Here is a 25,930-nt window from a genome sequence, read left to right as displayed (position 1 = left end):
CTTTAGCCATTTGATTGGCACTTTGTCGTGGATTTCGCTCAAGTCGCTTCTTCACTTTCCAAACCATCTCACGTGATGTTGCAGTCTTTTGATGATGTCTCTTATACACATCTAGATGTGTATAAGAGACAGATATATACATATATAAAAATAATTATTACAATATCGAAAAACATTAATAAAAAAAAATGTATTTAAAAAAAAATAAAAAATAATTCTTCATGGCATGTAAGTCTATTACTTTTCGAGTTTATTTTGTAAAGTACAATATCTTTCAACTGATTTATCCAAAGCTGAATGTCTTATGTTTTTAATTTCATAACATGTCATTAACTTATTTCTAAATAAAAAATTTCTATTCCGCAAAAGTACCGCTATAAAATGTAGTGAAATATTCACAATACTTGAAAATTTTGGAAATGGAGCCAGTTCTGATCCAAACAATTAATTTTTATTTTAGGTATGTATTCTCACTTGATCGAGCTTTTTCTTGATGCCCTACAGACTGGATCAGACCTTCGAAGGGAAATATTTCAACTTTGACTCACTTTCGAATAATATTATATACATATTTCTATACAAGTCAAAAGGTTGACCCAAAATTCATACTTAGATAATCAGCTGTCCAAATTCTGGGAGCTAGAAGAAATAAATAAAAAGCCATTTCTCACCAGAAACATATCGTTTTATTCAGAAACAACCATTAGAAAAAAAGAAGGGCGTTACATTGTTTCACTCATAGCAGAAACTAATTTAGAGCTCTCGTCGTATTGTATTCAAACAATACTTGAGAAGTGAGACATCTCTCAATAAACAACCTCTCGTTAAGGAAGAATACCGAAAGGTCTTGAGGGAGTACATAGACTTAGGTTATATGCAACGAATTCTACATAACATGGCAAAAAATCCGTACAAAGGTTACTATCTCCCTCACCACGCCGTTTACAAACCTGAAAGTAAAACCTCTAAGCTTAGAGTCGTTTTCAATGCTTCATATCCCACATCCAAACATGTAAGTTTAAATGACATTTTGTACACCGGTCCAGCACTCCAAGTTGATGTTACTATTATGATCACCAAATGGCGACTTTTTAGATTTGTGTTCAATGCTGGTATTAAAAAAATGTATCGTCAAATTTTGGTCAAAGAACCCTCTTTAGTGATATCTTGGGCGGGGAGATCAATGAGTCTCAATTAAATAGTCATTTCTGGGCTCAGTTGCTCTCCGTATCTAGCAATTCGTACACTGATGGAACTAGCTGAAGATTGAAAATCAGCGTTTCCTTTAGGTGCGAAAATAATAAAGCTAATACATACGGAGACGTCGCGACATCTTATCTGGTGCTCATGAAATCTGCACTGCAATTGACCAGCTGATTAAACTGTTAGCCTCAGCCGGCTTCCTATTAAGAAGTGGACATCAAACAGCAGGAAAATTCTGAAGGGCATACCTAACGATCAGCTTTTGAAGACAGACTTTCTGGAACTCGACAGCACTAGCAAAGCCAAAAAATTGGGAATTTGATGGAATGCGAGATCGGACAACTTTTGCTTTTCCGCTAAGCCTCTGGACAACAAAGACTCTTTCACTAAAAAAGAATTTTTGTCTATAATAGCTAAATTGTTCGACCAAGCAGGATGGTTGAGTCCAGTAATCATCGTTGCTAAAATTTTAGTGCAGGACATTTGGCTTGAAAAAACCGGTTGGGACGAAGCTTTTACTTCCAAATCTCTCAAGCACTGGAAGAAATTTTTAGAAAACTACCCACATATAAATAATATCAGGATCCCGCAACGGGTATGTTATACACCGAGCTGTCAAGTACAGTTCCATGGATTCTACGATGCCTCAGAAAAGGCGTACGACGCAGCGATCTATTTACTTGTGCAGGTGAACGACCACGAGATAAAAACGGGCTTGCTTTTAGCAAAAACAAAGGTCGCTCCTGTTAAAACCATCTCAATACCGAGATTAGAACTATCTGGTGCTCCTTTGTTAGCTAAAGTGGTCATCAGGGAATATATTTATGGACTGACTCCACCATCGTTCACGCATAGTTACGTAAGCCACCGTGTTCGTGGTCGACTTTCGTTGCGAATCGAATATCAAAAATTTACGAGTATACTCAAATTGAAATTGGAGGCATGCCAACTCCGAAGATAACCCCGCCGACCTGGCTAGCAGAGAAATCTCTCCTCAAGATTTACAACCACATAATCTTTGGTGGTGTGGTCCTAAGTGGTTCAAACTTCAACCATCCGAGTGGCCAAACCAGAATTATGTAGTAGACGTTGACACTACTCTGAAGGCCAAGAGCATTCGTGTGCATCATACATCAGTTATTGAGACCGAAGATGTTTTGGAAATTTTTTCCGAACTTTCAAGAGCACTCGGCGTAATTTCTCGAGCCTTCAGATTCTACAAAAAAATTCATCCAGAATACAAAACCCCAACACCGTCCGCAATGCTCACTTCTGATAAAGTTAAATTTGTCAAACACCGACTTATTCAGTTAACTCAGAAGGCATATTTTGCTTCTAAGTACTCAGATTTAACTAAGAATCTTCCCATTAACAGTAAATCTTCGATTCTATCATTAAATCGCTTTGTGGATGATAAGAGTAGGCGGACGTTTAAACAACGTTCCCTCCCTCAGCTTCGCTGAGCAGCACCCAATCATATGTGCTACCATAAAACTGCCAATTCTCGAAATTATTGGTCAAATTTCCCCATCCTCCCTTCACGGAGGCAATCAACTAGTCCTTCATCTTCTGTGAATGCAATTTTGGATCCTCAAGGCTGAGAACCTAATCCGCACAGTGATACATAATTGACAGATCTGCGTTTTATATAAAAAAACGAGAGCAAATACAACTTATGGCATCACTTCCTGCGCCACGAAAAAATCTCAAAGCCCTTTGAGTCATTCGACATCAAAAACTATACAGGCCGAGCTTGCCTAATAACCTTAGTAAACCGATTGCAAAAATTGAAGGCCCTAAGTCACCATTTTTGTCAGAGATGGAACACCGAATACTTAAAGGAACTTCAAAAACGAAAGAAATGGAAACATTAGCAACAGAACGCCCAAGTCAACCCAGTGGTAGTTCTTGATGGAAATTTACCTCCTAATGAATGGAGGGCGTCGAAACTCAACCTGGCTTAATTTCTAGGCCTATAACAAAGATTATAATTTTACCCCATCAATGTTAATTTTCACACCTTAATAATCTTCCTTTTCGTTTAGGAAATTAATGAAAATTATGACAGTCAACCGCCTCCTATGCGTAGAAAGGACAGTCTCGGCAGATGTCCCCAGAAGTTATTACGGTGAGGACCACATTGATCCACCGCTATTGTAGCAACTGCCTCGCGTCGAACCATTCAAAGAATGAATGCGACAGCGTAATACGCTGCAAACGTTGCGGCAACCCCCATCACACGATGCTTCATGGCACCAGTTCAGACGCCGAAGATCCAGACGTCGATGACATTGAATTGACATGGGTACAGCAGTTTGAGGCAGCGGGAATGGAAGAAAATCCATTCACAATCGGCACGACAGATTCGATCCCCTCTCAAACGTGTCAACCGACGTCATCAGTCGCGCATCCAAGGAAAATACCATACGCCCAAGATCGAACCACACTCGTGTCGTCGCGCCGTCTTCGGAGTGCTCCGTGAGTGCCCAAATACAACGTCATCCATTACCACCGACGCCAGTAAGGTCTCTAGAAGACCATATATTTCAACGCTTCCAGAACCTGACTAAGACTGGCAGACAACGAATTCAACAAGGCAGCGCCAGTCGGGGTAATTTTGTGAGCGGACGTCTACTTCCGGCTCATGTTACCATTATTACAACCAGCGGCAGTGGGTGAACTCTTTGCCAAAATACGACACTGGGGTATATAATATCCGGTGTCGTATAATATCGGCACAATAAAGTGCATTGGCTGCCAACGCCTCTCACATTTACCCAGGATCGAGTAAGACTCGAGTCTTCTCGCCGACCTCGAAGGTGGTGACGTCTATGAAACTTGGCGGTATGGCAATGACCGACTGAATTCAGCGATATTTGCCGAACCGAACCATACGCGATTCGTCTCGTCGGCCACCCCTTCTGCAAAGAAGACGTGTGAGAGGAAGTACAGGACCAGTCGCATGTTAGTTTTAAGTAATTAATTGTAAACTGCATTTGCAGTAATACTGCAAGGCGGGACGAATGTTGACGCCGCCCCGCCCAATTTCTTTTGCCACGTCTGTATCGGCAGAGCAATCTCTTCTTCGAAGTTTTAATTCGAACGCAATTAAAAATTAGCTAGTAAAAAGTTGCGCGCTCTCTTCTTTTGCGACAGCTCACCAATCCAGACGGGGTAAGTGTTTTTCCAATTTGTTATAATAAAATATATTTATTATAAGAAACATTCTGTTTTTTATTTAATATTTTTGTGGAATCATTTGCGCCGTCGGTTTCCCCACGGCCAACCACAACTACGGAACGAGCCACGCCGTACTCCACCACCCGAATTATCACACCGTTTTCATCAGATTTGGCTCCGTGTGATTTTTTCTTGTTACCCGAGCTGAAATTGCAGCTTCGTTGAACCAGATGTTGTCATCATCCATGCTACTGCACCATATAGCAGGACGGGGATGATGAGTGACTTGTAGAATTTGGTTTTTGTTCGGCAAGAGGACTTTTATTCTCAATTTCTTACCATGTCCAAAGTAGCACCTGTTGGCAAAAGTTATTCAAAAATTTTCAATTGATGAAACAAGTTTATGGCGATGATTGCCAGCTCACGAGTGGTTTTAATGTTTTGAAAGTGGTCGTGAGGATATAAATGACAATCACCATGTGGGCCAATCAAAGTCCGTGATCACCGGAAATTCCATCGAAACTGTGATATGTTTTTATGATTCCAAAGGTGTTGTGTACAAAGAATTTGTTGCACCCGGCCAAAATGTGAATGCGGATTCTACCTTGGAGTTTTGCAGTGTTTGCTGCGCCGTATTGACGTGTTGGGGTTTGTTGCACGGTAATGCGCCGTCTCATCGATAGACGCTTGTGACCGATTACTTGATCAAAAATCACAATTTAAAAACCAGAAAGAATAACCCATTTGTTCTGTTTTTTTAAATCCTGTTTACTTTGGGACGTTCATTGTACATTGTTGTTGAATATTGTACCTTTTCTATTAAGCTCTGCACCTCGATTTATATTCTGCAGTAGTGAAATGAAGAAGGCATAAGATAAGGATTCGCCTTAACTGAAACCTCGTTTAGTATCCAATGGCTGAGAGAGGTCCTCACGGAGCTCTTGGTAATACTCACCGTCAGTTTACACAGCCGTATTAGTTTTGCGGGTATACCATATTCAGACATACCAACATTAAGGCAGCTCGTATCCCTATCAGGAATCTGTCCAGAATATCGGAAATTCCTCATTTCCTCCTCTCATCTACCGCTACAGGTTTTTTTTTCCTAGGTTGGTACAACTGTTCTTAATTAGGATGCCAAAAACTAGCGCGATCTGTCAACCAGTGTGTTTACAGAAGCGTATATAAGTTAACACAACATAGTAAATTTGCTGACAACAATGTCTGCATAATTTGGAGTCAACTTAGAATTGAGACTCCTATTGCACTCTTAGCTTAATGGAATGCGCTACATGCGCATCCGTTCTCCCAATTATTAGGCAGTTGAGCGAAACACACGCAAACCTAATTTTGATGACTAGGCACTTATAGGGCTCGGGCTTAGCTTAATAACAACTAACAATAGAATTAAGTTTTCAGTTTTGAAATAAAGCTCAACATAAGCACATAGTGCTGCAAAATAAAAACCTATTGTTTTATTTTATGTGGCGCCCGAGCAGGGACCACGAAAGTTAGTTTAAAAATCGCGACCGTAAACCGGCGAACAATTTTTAATTGACTAATAAATTCGCGAGTCCTATTAAAAACTTCTGCTAGTTGGCCCCTTAGTAATAACATAATCCTTGTTTACGAAAAGGACGGTCCGTACGGACCCGCCAACCAGAATACTAACAGAATCAATAAGAATTTAATGGTCATAAAAAGTTTAAAGTGGAAAATAACAAGATTTAAAAAAATAAAATTCTACATCAAAATCGTGTGAAAAAAAGTTTTTAAATAAATAAGAGCAACAAATAAAATTACAATGAAATTAGACCATACAATAAAATATTTCTAAGACTGCAAATGTCGGACTAACAATTTAAAGAGACTACCAAACAGTGCTAAAGGAATCAACAAATAAGTGCCAAAAGCAAATAATGCAAATAAGTTCAAAAGAGAAAAAGAATCAAAATATAAAGCTAAGGAGCAACGAATAAACAACAACATCGTCAATACATTTACTACTTATCAGCCTCAGCAGCGTTGTTAACCACCACTCAACATTCATCGACCCAGTGCGGACAACAAATTTACTACTTATCAGCCTCAACAACATTGTTAACCAGAAATCAACATCAGTAATTTAAGGACATAATACAGCTTCTAGGATTAATGTAAGTCAGAGTTCAATAAATTGCTTTTTTACTAAATAGATAAAATAAGGAAAAATTATTAAAAATAAAATTTTCATATAATAAGTCTTATTTAAGTTCGTACACAAGTGATAGACGTTAGAAGAAATAATATTAATAAATTATAAAAGAAAGGTTAATATTTTTCATCTTTCAAGCGTAAAAAGAAAAGTAGTGAAACAAAATGAGAATATTTTGCTATCCTGCAAACAATAAGATGCAAGATAGTTGACGAAGCTGACACAGAACTTGAGTCTTACCGCACCCCATTAAATTGTGGTAAGATAAAAAAAATGTCTGATGCTACATTACTCAGACAAGGGAGACGTTAGCACGTTGGAATATTAAATGACAACACTTGCTCAACGTGGTAGCACTGTCGAAGAATTTTACCAACTCGTTTCTCAATATCACTCGCTTAACCTAAATAAAATCGATTGTCTGGAGCTAGGTGAAGAAGCTTTGTATGCCATGACAACAAAATATAGAGAAAAGGCACTTGACACATTTATAAGACGTCTGAATGGTGCCTTACCCAGTCTGTTAAGTGTAAGGGAACCAACCAGTTTACCACAGGCTCTTCACATGTGTCTCAAATTAGGCAACATGAATTACAGGACGAACCATGCAAATAGTATCAGTCGCTTGCTGACCAATACCAAACCTATTAACCACAATCATCCAAGGTCATACTCATTCAAACCCCAAGTAAGACCCTTTTACCGAAAACTTACAAATGTTCACAACCAATCCCCTAGACCAAGTTCGTATCAACAGTTCGGACAAAACCGACACTACGTCACACACTCCTACACCAATGGAAGTTGATAGCTCTCTTCAAACGAAGCAAATAAATTATCAGAATAAGCCTCAGTATTAACAAAATCAAACATTTAATAATAGGCAGCAAACATTCAGTAACAAACCACAGGCATGTAGCAATGAACTAGCGCAGGCAAGTAATAATCAAGCTAGCAAGAGACCACCATCACAAATAATACAGACTCCTAATAAAATGCAACGGATCTACAATACAGAAGTTACAGAAACTGACCCAATAGAATACGATAAAGAAATATTAGAATATCCGGAAGGATACTAAGAGTGCTGAACTACCAACCCGAATACAATGAAGAACAAGAAGAGATCGAAGTAACCCCTAGTGACAATATCAATTTTTTAGACTAAACTCCTCCTTGCTATACTGTTATACTTTTTATTAGATGCCGGATAGAACAAAATTTATATTAGTCCAACTTATATTAGGAACCCCATTCCGAATAAACCCTTCATTGCAAATTCTCTTGGTAGACCCGACAAAATTACTCATCATGCTAATATTAGTGTTTTCGATGATGAAATAGGTAATTTAAAATTTCACATTTTGCCCAAGTTAAGAACCTTTGATGCCATAATAGGTAACGATACAATGAAAAGTTTAAACGCAGTAATTTTTACTAAGGCGAACTATTTGACATTACTCAATAAATATGAATACCCCATCCACCAGTTAGCAATTATTTCTATTGCGCACATTACATTAAGGCTAAATCATTTGAATCCCGAAGATAACAAAAAATTAAAACAACTCTTTAACTCTTGCCCAACAYTATTTGCTGAACCAGATAAAATATTAACATTTCTCATTAACGTTAGAGGCGAAATTAGGACTAAAAGTGATAGGCCAATATATTACAAAACTAACCCGTATCCAATGCATTTAAAAACAGAAATAGACAAATAAAGTGAGGAATTACTTAAAGAAGGCATTATTCAACCATCGAAATCTCCATACAATTCTCCGGTATGGGTCGTACCGAAGAAAGAAGACGCCTCAGGATTGAAAAAATTCCGTATGGTAATCGACTATCGTAAAATGAACGAGGATACCATAGCAGATAAATATCCCATTCCTGATATTACCACTATTCTAACTAATCTGGGATCAAATACATATTTTTCTACAATTGACCTTAAGAGTGAATTCCATCAGATTGCTCTTAACGAAGCAGATATTGGGAAGACCGCCTTCTCCATTGCCAATGTGAAATTCGTATTTACTCGACTTCCATTCGGCTTAAGAAATGCGCCTGCCATTTTCCAACGCACTTTGGATGATGTGCTACGAAAACACATCGGCGTTCGGTGCTACGTTTATGTCGACGACAAAATTATCTTTAGCAAAAGTAAAGATCATTTTAGAAGTCTTAAAATTATATCTGATACTCTCAAAAAAGCGCATTTAAAGGTACAGTTCGATGAATGTTAATTTATCAAAAAGGAAATCGAATTCCTCGGTATAATAGTTGGCCAAAATGGAATTCGCACTACACAAAAAAAGATAAAAGCTATAATAAATTTTCCACGGCCCAAACCTGTCCATGATTTACGCTCCTTTTTAGGAATGACCGGACATTATTGTAGATTTATAAAAGCGTACGTACAAATTGCAAAACATCTGACTGTGAACTGAGAGGAGAGCTGGGAAGAATTTCCAAAAATCAGTCTAAAAAGACACTTTTAAATTTAACTGCACAACAAGTAGACGCTTTTAGAGACCTGAAAAATTGCTTGACATCAGACGATGTTATAATTCATTATCCAGATTTCGAAAAAGCTTTTGAGCTTACCACGGATGCTTCAAATTACGCTTTAGGAACCGTACCCTCCCAAATGGGTAGGCCAATATCCTTTCTGTCAAGAACTCTAAGCAGAGCAGAGGAAACGTTTGCCCACTGTCCCAAGGTTATAATTTACACTGATCACCAACCATTGACCTTTGCTCTCAGCAACAAAAATACAAATCCAAAAATGAATATATAGAAGGCACAATTGAAATAATATAATCACGAAATCATAAACCAGGCAGCACAAACATCGTCTCAGACCTACTCTCACGACCACCAATCTTCTTCATCTTCTTAATTGGCATAGACACCGCTTACGCGGTTATAGCTGATTAAGAAGAGCGCGCCGGTCGTTTCTTCTTTTCGCTACGTGGCGCCAATTGGATATTCCTTCTCCACTTGGTCCTTCCTCTTCCTCTGCTTCCCCCGACAGGTGCAGCGTCGAATACTTTCAGAGTATTTTCATCCATTCGGACAACATAACCTAGCCAACGTAGCCGCTGTCCTTTAATTGGCTCAACTATGTTAATGTCGCCATATATCTCATATAGCTCATCGTTTCATCGAATGCGATATTCGCCGTGGCCAATGCGCAAAGGACCATAAATCTTTCACAGAACTTTTCTCTCGAAAACTCGCAACGTCGACTCATCAATTGTTGTCATCATCCAAGCCTCTGCATCACATAGCAGGGCGGGCATTATGAGTGATTTATAGAGTTTGCTTTTTGTTCGCCGAGAGAGGACTTTGCTTCTCAATTGCCTACTTAGTCCGAAGGCTCACATTGTTGGTGATGTTTACACTGGTTCCCAGATATGACTGTCAACAGTGACGTGAGAGCCAAGTCGTGAGTGCGACGACTGTTTGTTTGATGACAGGAGATATTTCGTCTTGCCCTCATTCACTGCCAGACCCATCAGCTTTGCTTCCTTGTCCAGTCTGGAGAAAGCAGAACTAACAGCGCGGGTGTTGAGGCCCATGATATAAAAATCATCGCCATACGCCAGCAACTGTAAACTCTTATAAAAGATGGTACCTTCTCTAGTTAGCTTTGCAGCTCGAATTCTTTTCTCCAGAAGTAGGTTGAAGAAGGCGCACGATAGGGAGTCGCCTTGTCAAGGCAGCTCCTTTTCGTGCTGTCGAAAGCAGCTTTGAAATACACGAAGAGGTGGTGTGTGTCCTTCACTTTTCTAAGATCTGGCGCATGGTGAATATCTAGTCGGTATATGCTCGATCGAACCTTAAACGCGATGTTAAGGAGGCTTATCCCACAGTTAGTGGGCGCAGATTGTGGGGTCTCCTTTTCGATAGATTGGGCATAGCACACTTAAATTCCCATCGTTGTTCATGCTTTCGTCCGACTATATTCTACAAAGAACTTGATGCATGCTCCTTATCATCTCAGCCGACAATCCATCGGCCCCCCCCCCCCCCTCTTTGTTGTTCTTCAGGCGGGTAATTGATATTCGAACTTCTTCATATTAGGCAATGGAACGTCTGCTCCATCGTCAGCGATTGGGGAATCGGGTTCGCCTTTTCCAGGCGTTGTGCGTTCACTGTCACTCAGCTAGAGAAGTGTCCCCTCCATAATATAAGTATGCTCTGGGCATCGGTGACTAGATCCCCTTTGGAGGTTCTACAAGAGAATGCTCCGGCCTTTAAACCTTCTGTAAGCCGCCGCATTTATTTGTAGAATTTTCGGGTATTACCCCTGTCGGTCAGCTTATCAAGCTGTTCGTTCCCACGCATTTCGGCCTCTTTCTTTTTCTGTTTGAAGATGCGCCTCGCTTCCCTCTTCAACTCTCGTTACCTATCCCATCCCGCAAGTTTTGTGGTCGATCGTAACGTTGCGAGGTAGGCAGCCTGTTTTTTCTCCGCTGCGACAGGGCATTCCTCGTCGTACCAGCTGTTCTTTTGCTTTCCGAAAACCAATGGTTTCGGGTGCAGCTGTACGTAAGGAGTTTGAAATGCCGTCCCACAGTTCTCTTATACCGAGTTGTTGACGAGTGCTCTCAGAGAGCAGGAGTGCAAGCCAAGTAGAAAATCGTTCGGCTGTCTGTTGTGATTGCAGTTTCTCGACGTCTAACCTTCCTTGTGTTTGTTGGCGTGCGTTTTTTGCTGCACAGAGGCGTGGGCGAATCTTGACTGCAACAAGATAGTGGTCCGAGTCGATGTAAGGACCCCGGAGCGCACGCATATCTAAAACACTGGAGCCGTGTCTTCCGTCTATCACAACTTGATCGATCTGGTTGGTAGTTTTTCGATCCGGAGACAGCCAGGTAGCTTGACGTATCTTCTTATGCTGAAATCTGTACTACAGATAACCATATTTCGGGCCCCGGTGAAGTCGATCAGCCTCAACACATTTGGGGATGTTTCAAAAGGGGGCCTCATCCGAGGCTGTTGAAAAATTTTCATTAGTAGCGCGCAACCCTATGTAGGGGATACTTTGCCTTCTCACTTTAGTTCGCCTTCAAACGGATGTTCTTTGGCTACCAGAGGATACTTGGTCAAATACCAGAAGTCTGCTTGAGTCATATGTAAAAGAATCGTTTCTGGCCAGTCCCAAGTGAATGGCCATCAGAGGGCCACCAATCAGTAATTTTAATTCAATGACTGTCCACAGTAGCGACAGATCTTCCGAAAATTTAATTTCTTTAATAGAAATACCCATTAACGTCTTCAAAAACCAAATTTTCATATCAGAAGATTCCAAAAATTCATACAAATTCGAAATAGTTTTCCCTACGTACCATAGGCACTTAATAACTGAAACAACCTACAATGAAGAATCGCTAAATTCGCTTTTAAATAAATATCTTAATCCATCGATAATCAATGGYATAAAAACAACAGAGCCCATTATGCTAAAAATCTAATCAATCWACCCTCTACATTTTGCAAATTACAAAATTCGTTTCACACAAATAGTAGTAGAAGATATTACTCAGACCGAGGCCCAAGATAAAATAGTAATCGCGGAACATAATCGTGCTCACAGAAATGAAAAAGAAAATAAGCTCCAGATTTGGGAAAAATATTATTTCCGCGCTATGTCTAAAAAAATCAAAAAAAAATTACAAAATTATGCAAAGTTTGTAAAGAAAATAGATATGAACGTCACCCAAACAATGCAAAATTGGAAGCTACACCCGTACCAGAATATCCAGGCCATACTATTCACATAGACATTTTCTCAACAGACAAACATAAAGTACCGATTTCTATTGACAAGTCCAAATTAGCCATTATAATGCAAATAGACGGGAAAAGTATAGGCAGTATAAAAAACGCTTAAGAAAAATAATATAATATTTTACTTTGGAGTTCCGAAGGCTATAGCTTTCGATAACGAAAAGACATTTAATTCACAACCAATAAAATGCATGTTAGRAAATTAATTCAGTAGGTATGAAAATATTCACTGCACCACCCTATAAAAGCGAGGTGAATGGATAAATAGAACGGTTCCATTCAACAATATCAGAAATTCTAAGATGCTTAAAACATTAACATCCTGATAAAAATTTCGATGAATTAATGGAATGGWTTATAAACGAATACAACCATTCTTCTTCCTTCGGTACACCTACCTCAAATGCCACTAAGAGAGAAGAAACTGTGAAGAAAGTTCTAGAAAAATTAAAAGAGAAACAGGAAAAGGACCTGCATATCATAAAAAAAAATATACAAAGGAAATTGAACAGGAGACAAAATTCTTGTTAAACAGAATATAAGATTAGGAACACAAATTTCAAAAAGGTACAATGAGGAAATAGTTAAAGTAAACAGACATTTCACAGTAAAAACAGAATCAAGCAAAATATTCCACAAAGATCGTATAAGAAACTAATATAATCATATTTTCTTTTAGATCACTAATTTCCGTAACCCTTCACATCCTTTGTTATGCTGTGGTTGAAGTACTCGATTACTCTCAAGCCGAAATCGTTACCATCGAAAATGGCATCGGGAAAGTGCAGTCTGGAACTTACAAGATCCTTCAATTCATCGACCGAATACTCCATAATTCTAGATGACATAAATAGAAACTTCACAAAAAATATCCCACCTTCCAATGCCTTGCACCCATTCATTGCAAAAGAAATTAAAATAACTAATAATACTATCAACAATATAACACCAAAATATAGAGCAAAGAGGTCATTAAATTTTATAGGATCAGCATGGAAATGGATTGCGGGAAATCCCTCTCAATAGTAAGTTCGAAGAAATCATAGGAAACAATAATCAACAGCTAGTAATTAATAGAAAAGTTTTTGAAAGGATTAAAAAAATCACCCAAGTGAGCAACAGATATTAAAGATACTACAAAATAGCAATGAATTTCGAACCTCTCAATACCTCAGTATAAATTTAAAACTGATATAATGAAAAAAGAAATTGAAAACATTAACAAAGCAATACATCTTACCAAAGCAAACATAATAAACAGTTTCATAATATCGAATGCAGAGGCTCACAAGATATTTATTGAAGAAAACATTCCGTTCGATTCTTTAGAAGAATCATTAAACTTTACAAGTATTGAAATCGCTACAAAACAAAATGTACTAATTTATGTAATAAAAGTACCAAAAGCAAGAAATTAATTCTGTAATTGCATTTTAATAAAACCAAAAAGCAAAAATGGAACAATTTTGAAATTAAAATTTGAAAACGTTTTGGAATGTAATGAAAATTACCATGGAGTAAAAAATGATTGTAAACAAATAAATAATGTAAAAATATGCAAACAAGACCAAATTGACGATTTACAAAATGAAAATTGTATTAAAAATTTGATAGGTAACAAACCTTATGATTGTATTATTACAAATACTGAGCATGTAAGAAACATTGAAGAACTAAAAGCAGGATTAATTTTACTAGATAACTTTCAAGGAAATTTAACTATAAGTAATAATGTAACGAGACATTTAAACGGATAATTTTTACATCATTTCCATTGTTTAATCCAAACAAATACTCCTCTGCATTAATCCCTCCAGAGGAATATAAACCGCCCCAACTTTACGCAACAGGCGAAGAAGGAGAAACAAAACGAGAATAACTTTTCCGGCGCTTTTTACGCAAAAGGAAATTATTATCCCGCCAACACAACAGCGATACAGAAGTGAACACAACAAGTGAACACAGTAAAACGTTTTCAACCAAGGCGATGAAACAAATACTAGTGGATATTACACTAAAAGAGGTCATCATTATCTAGTAGTTATAATTACAAGAACATGTATGTATATTAACACTGAAATTTAACACTACTATCTAATAAGAAATTAAGCACGATTAATCAATATTGGAAACACACACACCAATATTTGTACAAAGCCAATGAAGTATTAAACTCATAATTTATAACGATTGTACTAAACGAAATATCAAATATCGTCAAAAGACGAGTACCCAGTAGGAAAAAATTACAAATCCCTGCAAAATTTAATTTATCGTTTTTTTCTACTATTCATCGGAAATTTAATAATTTCCCATAAATATTAGCAATCGGACACCATCGAGATAAAAGCGAGAAAATTAATTTGAAATTTTTAAAATAAATAAGTCACTAAAGAAAAAGTTTTTTAAAGCTTATTTTATTATATGTTTGTAACTCTACGCGACTTATTTTGCTCGGTCAATCCATATATTAAATATGGAAATATACTCATCTTTCTTAGCTTCCATCAACGAAGATGTAGATACGCGTAAAACACAGGTGTCAACCCAACCCATTAAGGAAAGGACTTCAGAAAGCACGATGATGGATTTCGCTGTTGCAGTTCACCTTCTACCATGCGACACCGACATCTTTTACACAACTTGGCTCACCTTTCGGTATATGTTTACAGCCCTGTATGTCCGTAACCCAAGGATGAGTAATGTTGAAAGACTCTTTCACTTTACTCAGAAGACTCGAGGAGAAGCAAGAGAGGTTATTCAAAACGCACCCTTAACAAATGATGGATTCATATTTGCCTGGAAAAATTTAGTCGACCAATACGAAAATAAGAGATTGCAAGTAAACACCCAATTAAAAACCGTTTTTAACCTACCCCAAATAACTCAAAGAAACAGGATGTGCTATAAAAAGCTTACAACGTTCGGTTAATAACGTTCTAACTAATTGAAACAACCTTGAGATTGACACACAAAGCTGGGATCCGATATTGATATATCTTTTTTGTTCAAAACTACCTAAACAAACTCTCGAAACCTTTGAATATACCCTAGCAGATAATTCAGATATACTGACGTGGTCAAATTGCGACAGTTTTTTAACTCACAAATACAAAACTCTCGAAACTGTTGGAAAGTTTAAAGCTTCCGTAGCAAAATTACCCCCATTCCACACCGGTTCAGTTAAAAGTACAGATGAAAAGAATTATAACACTTTTCATGCAAACGTAGCTGGAACGCCAATACCTAGACCCTCTAACACCCAAAGGAATAATAATTTCAGCTTTACTCAAAATAATATATATACAGAAAGCTGTAAGCTCTGCAAAAAGCCACACCCTATTCGAGTAGTAGAGTCACGTATGTCACGTATCTCCACAATCAAAAAATATGGTTATTGATATAACTGCTAGGCCATTTCACATAGCTACAAGAACTGTGTGTGTAAATTCTCGTGTCGTAAGTGTAAAAAAAAATAATACTCTGATACACAGAGAATCCAGCTTTCGACCTGAATCCACTCCCGAAATGCCAAAACGAGTGAGTGATGGCTCCTAGGGACACTTTGGGAAGGTCTATTACATTATGTAGTGAGCAATCAGTTGCTCCAGAGTATTATAGTTTTGTTCACCTAATGGCTGTACGTATCACCTAAAACTAAACGAGATATGTATAGGGTTATATAAATGATCAGAATGGCGAGAAAAATTAAAATCTGGTTGACTGTCTGTCCGTCCGTCCGTCCGTGCAAGCTGTAACTTGAGCAAAAATTGAGATATATCGATGAATCTTGGTTTGTGGGTTCGGTAGTATAAGAAAAATCGAGTTCGTAGACGGGCGTAATCGAAGCACTGCCACGCCCACAAATCGTCATTAAGCACTTAGTTAAGATATAAAACTGTAATTTGGTACCGGGGACCGCACCAGCAAGAAAGATTTGTGGATAAAATGTATGCCCTCTAATAACTAAACATAAATTCACCCAGCACAAATAGTATGAAAACTCCTACCTATAGCCTAAAAATGGATGAAATCGGAGGGTAACCCCGCTAACTCCTCATATAACGGTATTGTTCAAAACTACTAAAAGGGCGATAAATCAATAACTAAATACGCCAGAGACAATAAAATTTACCTCCGAGATGGTATTAAAAAGTTTATAAGAGCCAGTGTGAAAGCTAGACGATGGGTGTGGCTCCGCCCACTTTTTGGTGAAGTCCCATTGATCGGGACTCATCCAAACGATTTCTTTTTCTTCTTATATTCTTATGTCACATTGTGAAAGTGGAAGAAATTGGCCCCGCCTACTTCCCATATAACACAATTTTAAATTCCTCTTGATTCTTTCAGTTTCCAGGACACAAATCAAGAAGTAATTAACATAAAGCTATCTTAATGAAAATGAGCTAGCGTGTTTTACTGACAACAGTGCATTTTTGTGCTTCAAATCGATAAATTTGAGCGAAAAGTTAACCTAGCCCTTAAATAATAATAGCTGACACCACTTTTCTTATTGTGCTTTCATTTTTTCTGACAGTGGGAATGCTTCATTTATTTGTTTTCGTTTTCAGATTTTTGCAACCTTTTCTCCGGCTTTCAAATGAAAAAAATTTTTTTGTATTTTTGAAGCCTGTGGAAACAGAAATAAATCTCTGCAAACATTTTTACATCATTGAAAACCAAATTAATACGTTTGCTTAAGAAAAGGATAATTGCAACCAGAAGAGTTTATAATGACTATTCAGGATCAGGCAATAGCAATGGGATTGTTATATATGTGAATATAGCAAAATTATCTTGATTTTGATTGGGCAGTTTGTATGGCGGCTAAATGTTATAGCCAAAGTTTATGGAAATAATATGTAAAATAAATAAAAAGAATTCCTATACGGAATTGACAGCTATATCTTATAGTGCACGTGTAATTACAGATCGATATCTCGAAAACTGAAGGACCAGTACGCATATATGTATAAAAACCGATGGATAAACTCAAATTCAACCATCTATCTGACAAAAGCTGTAAATGGTTTATAAACGCCTCGGACACCGTAGATTATAGTTACATAACATCAGGATGTCCAATACTTGCACAAAAACAATACATACGAAGTCTCGATGTGTAATTAAAATAATACTTAAAGAAATAGCAAATATTCACCGACACCACAATATCATTATACCAATATATACAAAAAAACAATAATTGAAAACGAAAATTTCAAATAATACTTGATTATATATGTGGCGGAATCACCCTTTGCAACTCTAACAAAATCTTAAAAATGTAGCTCAAAAATAATTAGTTATTCGTCCAGGCAACCCTTGTTAGACTATTTAATTCTTATAAAGCTAATAAAGGCTCTTTTCTGGTGGTAACCACCAAACTGAGGACTTCGTGCTCTACAATATGTTTCAACACGAGCTTAAACGACACCACGCTCGTAACCGATTGTGGAAGTATTTATATAATAATGTAGACGCCACCCCAAATTCATACGCCAAAAACTAATTGAAAATTTAACAAAGAGTCTGCAGCGCCGGCTTTAGCGCACTTTGAAGGAACTACCATTAGGTGATCAGCGACATAGCGATTCGTACAGGGAGATGCGATGCACCGCAGAGCCCGCGCTCAGCGAACGCATACACCGTGGCCTCTAGGTGAGCCGACGTTCGCATTACACCCAGGCAGCATTTATTGCCACCAACGTCCCAATCAGTGAGAAGACAAAAATTGCGGATTCCATCACCGAATATCTGGCTTTGAAAGAGGCCACATGTGTAGCATTAGCACCCTAAACTCAAGCATCGGGAGAAATTTCTGAACTACGAGCTGAAATCGCCACCTTGTCAAAGCAAGTCAATTTACTTCTGGGTAACGACTGCCCCAGGGGCCCACATCGTTCCAAATCTACGTCGAGCAACACATCCGTTAACCCTAATCCACATAGCTTTTGTTGGAATTTTATTATAGCAGATATTATGCGCCGACTTCCTCGGATAACATGGGTTAGTTGCAGACTTGCAAGGGTGGCTCACGTCCACGATTGAGAATTAAATTTGTATCTGAAAGGTATAATCCATCATTCTCCTAAGCTAAAGAAATTTGATTTACCTTTTAGTTCCAACAGAGTCTTTTGCGATGTCTCCATCTATTTGTAACTTAGAAGTTTCGCTCATCATTTCTGCAATCAACACACAATGTCACATTCAGGTATACACGCTATTACAAAACTAATGGTCGAGTGATTTGCTTGACCCGATATTCAACGTGACAGCAAGTTATTTTCTAAGAACTGATTGGGTTCGACACAACAAGAGTGTACTACAGCGCCGAGACCCTCTCACTTACACATCGACATGGTGGTCCGTCTCCGTTGTCGGAAGGCAATAGGTATTGCATTACGATAATTGATAGATTCACTCAATAGCCAGAGGCTTTACCAATACCAAGCACATGGGATGTACGCCTTCGGAGCTTGTTTACAGCACAACGCTTCGTCTGCATTCGGATTTTATCATAGAATGCAACAGCAAGCCAAACGAATTAAAGACAATAAAAGAACTACGTCGTATCATGCAAGAGCTGCAACCGATACTTCTTGGCATACCCCAACAAAACCATTCGATCACAACAAGCTGGAATCAAGCCACTAGTCGAGGTCAACGCCAGCAAGGTCAAGGTTTCCATCGATCACCTAAAGTCCGCCTTCATCGCACCATCAACGGCTCTCTAGGAGGGGGCCGCTGTGGCGAAGTCACTGCGCAGTGCAACTCTGACAAAGGCTTAAAAATGCAACTAGAAAATAATTAATTATTTGTAATGCAACTCTTATTTTACTCTTTGGACGGTATATATAAATGATAAAATATGTTGCATAAGAATTCAACACGTCTTATTCGAAGAAATGGATGAATTACAATCAGATTTGGTACGTATTTACATACATATTGGTCATAGTTGTAGTCTGATTTTTTAAGCGGAAGATAGACTAATTTTTTGCATAATTGAATTAAAATAACACCATTAACTCTAGGTTAATATTCGATAAATTTTAGAAGTAAAATTTAATTTAAAATTTTTATAATTACATAAATCGCAAATATGAATATATTACGATTATGCCCAAATTTATAATGTGAAATTTTAGTTAAAATTTGTTCAGTAGTTATTGAGATATGGGATTTCACCTTAAGTTGCGCGGTGCCAAACCGATTGTGTAATTTTGACTCGAATCCTATGAAGACTTTCCGAACCATATATGTATAATGTGAAATATACTTCTGACGAATTTATTTAGTGAGTTATCACACTACTATGTTACTTTAATGGTTTTCAACATAACCGTCATACGCGAAGATAATCCGATTTTATGCTTTTTTACTGCATGGGAAGCAGTGCTAAAATGAGCGTGTTTGGTTAACGTACCTTTAGTGATTTGTGCAATTAGTACATTAAACTTAATAAAGGTCAGCCAGGTGGAACTAATTTTCAATTAACATATTCTCCTTTCCACAAAGTTTCGTTACACCAAGTTATAGTTTTGTATTTTAACTTTCGGCTTAGTTGTGAGATTTTATAAGTTTTCGCTTAGCGGTATTTTGTGGGACCGATTTCGACATTTACGAGACCAAAAACAATTTTACAAACAACCATTATACAAAAAATTCCACAATTATCCTATGTTAATTTCAAATCATTAGGAATATGTATAAAATGTTTGATGATGATCGGTTAAGCAATTAAGCATAACAAATTTACATTCACATTTATAAAATACTAGGATGTCTGCAGTATATATTAATGTTTTTAAACAGAGTGCGCCAAAGCCTACTATGATCTCCTATACAATATATAAATTTTGTAGTACTGAAATTGCTTTTACATATATACATATATATCGGTTAGTTTTTGCTGCAAAGATTTTAATAATCGATTGAGCCCAAGGGAGTTATGATTATTTGTGATGTTATTGGCAATAACTGGCAAGTATATTTGATGTGTATTCTTTTCGTGCTACTGACCCACGTTGAGCGCCAGTTAGAATTATTTATAATTAAAACAAATAAGAATTAATCTGAACATATGTATATATTTGAAATTATCTTCAAAACCTAATAACTTACGATTGTGGTATGCACCCTATCGAAAATCCAACCAGTGCACGTAATATGATAAGCCAAGTAAAAGTAGGTGCCACAGAACTTAGAAAGCTGTACAATACAAGCAGAACACCACAAAAAGTTAAGGCCTGAAATAAAATAAGATGATTACTAGTACATTTTATATCGTTGAAATATATTTCAAAACAATAAGGTAAAGCATTAAATCTATTTCTATACTCTTGCAACCAGTTGCTACAGAGTATTATAGTTTTATTGTACTAATCACCTAAAAATAAGCGAGATAGATACAGCGTTATATACATATACTTATACAAATGATCAGGATGACGAGAAACGTTTAAATCCGTACGTCCGTATAACCTGTAACTTAAGTAAAAATTGAGATATCTCGATGAAAATGGGTGTGTAGGTTCCTTAGTACAAAAAATGTCGAGTTCGTTGATGGGCGTAATCGGACCACTGCCACACCCACAAATCGACAACAACCGAAAACATATACAATATATAACTTCTACCGACAGTGAGAAAACGGAGAAAATCGAAGGATAACGCCGCTCACTCCCCATATAACGGTACTGTTCAAAACTATTAAAAGAGCGATAAATCAATAACTAAGTATGCCAGATACATTAAATTTTACCAACGAGATGGTATGAGAGAGCTTTATGGGAGCCGGTGTGAAAATTGGACGATGGGCATTAGGGTGGGTCGATTCCGGACTTTTTTCGATTCGGGATTTCTAATAGTGCGGAAAGGTTGCCTTAGTACTTCCTGATTCCAATGCAATGCCGTAGGACGAACCGTTCCCGAGATAGGAGCGAAAATGCGGCGTGCCACAGCGCAAGGTCTCCCAAGCCCAACCCAACCCAACCAACCATCCATATGTCAGGCTTGTTTTAGTCTGAATCCGTTTCAAATTTATTGATAAAATCAGATTTTGTACTAAACTTTGGCACGTGTTGCCTAGATTTCAGTGTAGAGATTGGGGGCCAATAACTTTAGAAGATGTCTCTGTCACCAGTTTGACGGTTCTCTCGACTGCCACGGTGTGAGAGGGGAATTCACTAAATTTCCATACCTCTGCAGTGTCACCCGACAGCCCTTTTATGAGTTCTTCGTTAGAAACTGAACAAAGAACTGGTGGAAGAGTCAAGGTAATAGTCTTCCAGTTAATCATATCGTACTAATTATTAGATTTGAAATTCAGCTTTGTCACTTTATTACATCTAACCCTTAAATTTACAGTATCAGACTCAGCTTCTCTTGCTGCCAGAAGACGGTCAAGGGCCAACTTTCTGACTTCTATCCGTTCGTCAGTCATCATACTAAAGAGCAAAGAAAGCATTCTGTTGAATGGATAAATCGACCACCTTGCGCAGTTTAGCAGGTAACTATCTCGACCTTTGAATTGCAGCATAGAGATGGCGCGAGCCATCTTTGATTGAACTGTTGAATCTTATTGAGAACCACAAAGGTGAGTAAACTGTAAGTAAGTACTTGACCAAAATCTTTATTTCCTTTGTTGGTTTGTCAGTAGAAATGTATAATCTCAGAATTCTATTTGCACAGGTGAGCCAGCGAGATTTGCACATGTTACCTGGATGCATCGACGCTAAATCTGAGGAGCATTGACCGAAAATAACAGCTTCTGATATTTTATAGAGATAAGTTTGGTCTGTGCTGTCGGATTAACAACCTCAGAAGGTAATTGGCAGGATGGAAAACTTTCAAATTTGACAACAGGATACTTCTCACAATCAGGGAGCAGTTTACCTATGTCGCCAGAGAATGTATTTGGAMDCTTTGAGACACCATCTATGTGTTCGAAAAGAGCACGAAATGGAAGTTCGTTGAAATGTAGAAGACAAACAACCCACTGTAATGGCCTACCTATTCGTTCTTCTAGTTTCCGAATGATTCCACTTTTCCAACCTGTGTTCGTGTTGGTGCCACCAGCACCGACAACTTCTAGATGCTCCACATCAACTGAATTGTCTTGTAAATGTTGCCATATAGCTTGCGTCTCATCCTCAGCTGACCCGGAAGGAGAGGTGACGTAACTAGAATAATGACAACCAGGTTCCGCTATAAGAGAAATATGTTGCTCTTTGATAGTGTCGTGGTAGTACTTTTCACCTTCCGCTCGTATCTCGGAAACGTTTCGTCCTACGGCCATGGAAATGGTATGTGATCCATTTCGGTAGCAAATGACATGACAAATAACTTTTGTTTTATACATTTTGCCATGAGATGCGTATTCCAGGTGCTAGGTAGACAATTTCACGATTTTAGGTGAATTTCCGAAATTTCAAGGCCGGAGTTTGGGTTGAAGATGCAATCCGATCTCAAAACAAAAAGTTGCATTGCGATCAGGAAGTACTAAGGCAACTTTTCCGTACTATTAGAAATCCCGAATCGAAAAAGTTCGGAATCGACCCACCCTAATGGGCACATCACTGCCCACTTCTTGGAGAAATCTCATATCTCGAGACTTGACCAACCGATTTCGAAAAAATTTAGTTCGTAGCATTCTTCTTACATTGTTATGTCACAGTTTAAAAACGGCCGAAATCGGACTGCAACCACGCCTACTTCCCACATTAAACAATTTCAAATTCCACTTGATTCGATCAGTTTCCATTACACAATGTGACAGTGACAGTTATGACAAAAAATTATTTAAATTAAATAAAAAATGGATAATCCCTCTTTTATAATAGTATGTGTGTATGTCAAAAATTGGTTCAATTGGACAAATTCAATTCCCTTAGCCCCATATACCTAATATAAAGATTTTCGAACTTCGGAGTGACTTTGTACTGCAAACATCGGCAATATGTCAGGTATCTTAATAAAATCAGGAGATAATGTTCTGCTCATAACGGTATATCTCTATGCCTAAAATGGATACAATAAGGTGAAAATTTGACCAAGCTCCCATATAAGTAATATGAGGATTTTCGAACATCTCTCTGACTTTACCCCATATGATTGGGGATTATCAAAATCAAAGTTAATGCAGTCAGCCTGACCCTTTCTCTGTCTTCAATATACACCATAAAATTACTTCCGTTTTTCCTCCTTTATTTAAACCGTTCAAGTAGGTCGAAATGCGTGTTATTTTAGTGAAACTATATGGTAAAGTTTCTTAAAAAATGTGTGGTTTAGCGCTGAGTTGGAATGGAAATGGTTTTTACCATGGCATAAATCTCATATCCCTAATATAAGGATTTCCGATCCTCCATAGACGTTTTCAACATCAACCTAATATAATATATTAAATACTGCGTCTTTGGTCGAGGTCGAGCACTTATGTACAAGTATATCTTATTAGCAGATGTTTTTTAATATAATTTTAGCAGACGTGGGCTTAAATATAGCAATAAAAGCAAATCAAGTTTATATCCGTATGTGTTTATAGGTGTAGATGGTACCAAATGCAATTGTAATTTATCCACTATTTCAACGAATAAAGAATGTTAATACCGAAAATATCGGTTTATTTGTGAAGTATCTTAATGAAATTCAATGAGTATCTTTCTTTTGTATTAATGGGCTCAGACGTTATAAAGGGTTAACATCGGACCAATATACTATATAAAGATCACTAAGATGTGATAAAAGACAAACTGTGGCTCCGTCTGTTTAAACGCCACAATCAATTATTTAAGTTTTGAATATGATTTATTGAAGTGAACTCTAACATCAAGAAAAATACATTTTAAGTTTCTAAAGAAGAAATCGTCAGGACCTGAGCAGACTTTTCACAGTAGGTAAATCCCACTCTTTCACAAAGCGTTAAACAAAAGCTATTTATCGAAGATTTTTGGGAGGTAGTAATTTAGAAGTTTCAATACACTAAAAAAAAATATATATACATACATATATTTAAGCAGGTATAAAAATATTTTTTTTTTTGTCATTTTTAAATAATGTGGAATTTACGTAGCTCCGATGGTAGTTCGTGAATTTTTTGGGTACTAAGACAAACATTTACATAATATATGGTTGTCAAAAAAGTCTTGCGGTATTTTTGCAGTATTTTTATCGAATTTTCAATAGTTCATAAAATTTTTTTTGATGACTAATTCCCAGCTCTTGACCGATGCTACCATGCCGCTCTCTTTCGACTAATTCAGCGATTTTATCGCAATTTTCGAAGACAGGCCTTCCGGAGCTTGGCGCATCTTCGACCACCTCTACACCAGAACGAAAACGTTGAAACCAGCATTGTGCGGTGGAAATAGAAACTGTATCGGTCCATAAACTGCACAAATTTTATTGGCGGCTTGAGATGCAAATACTGTAAAGTATGCCGTATTTTCTCTTTATTTTGCATCATGTTTGCGACGCTATAACTCACGAACAACTTAAAAGAAAGGACTATCAATCAAACACATGTTAGCGCGTGAAATGAGCTTTTCAAAAAGGTACAGCATGACCCGATGCGACGAATAAAACTAGAACTACGCGCTTTCAGCGCCAACTAGCGAAAATACCGCAAGACGTTTTTGACAGCCTATATAATCCTACTACACGCATGATATATGTATATATCGTTACCAAAAATGCAAAATAACGTATCTTCAGCGAATTCAAAATTGCGTTTTTTATTGATTATGAATCACCACGTCAGATTACATATGTGTCACAAATTTTAAGCTTCTGCACTCAGAAATACCCAAGCTATATTGAAAATTCGGAAAAACGTGTCATCAAGTGCTTGATTTCGTTAAACAAAATAACGTATCATCACTCATGTAAAAATAACAGAGTTTTGTTTTTGTTTTTTATCACGAAGTTAGCCTTGATTTGTTGTTTATATTTTTTATTGGTTATGTTCAATGTGCCTTGATTAGGTTAGGTTGAATGGCTGATCAAAGACCAAAGGTAGTCCCCTGTGAGGCTATAGAAATGAAAAACTCCTGTGTGCGAACTATAAATTAGTAAAACGTTTAATTTTCTTTCCTGCTAGCTCGGTGGGATCTGAAGATATGCGCTCCAAATGTTTAAGTTTCGACCCCCCAAACGCGGACAGTTAAGAAGGAAGTGTTGAGTTGCTTCCACCTCTTCTTGCACTGCAATAGTCAGGAAGCCTGAAACTGGAGTTGATAGAGAGCTCCTGACAGTAGACCTCTCATCCAACCTTCCCCCCATCCGTGAAGAAGGATTTCCAAGTGCTTAAACCCGTGTTCTTTTAGGAATTCAGCAGTCTAATCTTTTTTACCAGTAAAGTTTAACAATAACCAAGAAGAAATGACAACATCTGGATCTGCAGGACCTAAAAACTTTGATTCCAGCAGACTTTCATTACTTTTATCATAATATATATTTTAAATAATTATTGTTTAATATATAATAATTAAGCATTACCTTCCTTTTTTGGCTTGAAATAATTTAATTTCTTTTGTACTTATGTACACA

General features: G+C 37.5%; 1 protein-coding gene across 1 annotated transcript in view; it reads right to left on the bottom strand.

Moving 5' to 3' along the window:
- Positions 1-25,930, bottom strand: part of LOC108973071 (synaptic vesicle 2-related protein) — a gene marked incomplete at its 3' end in the record, with an annotated part of 128,888 nt that overhangs the window by 34,476 nt on the left and 68,482 nt on the right. Inside the window, exon 4 of the mRNA XM_018940087.1 lies at positions 20,507-20,631. Coding sequence (XP_018795632.1) covers positions 20,507-20,631 — 125 coding nt within the window. The remainder of the gene's footprint in view (positions 1-20,506; positions 20,632-25,930) is intronic.

Source organism: Bactrocera latifrons, unplaced genomic scaffold (genome assembly GCF_001853355.1).
Source record: "Bactrocera latifrons isolate USDA-ARS-PBARC rearing strain unplaced genomic scaffold, ASM185335v1 scaffold_451, whole genome shotgun sequence".
NCBI lineage: Eukaryota > Metazoa > Arthropoda > Insecta > Diptera > Tephritidae > Bactrocera > Bactrocera latifrons.
This window is presented reverse-complemented; position numbering and strand designations above follow the sequence as displayed.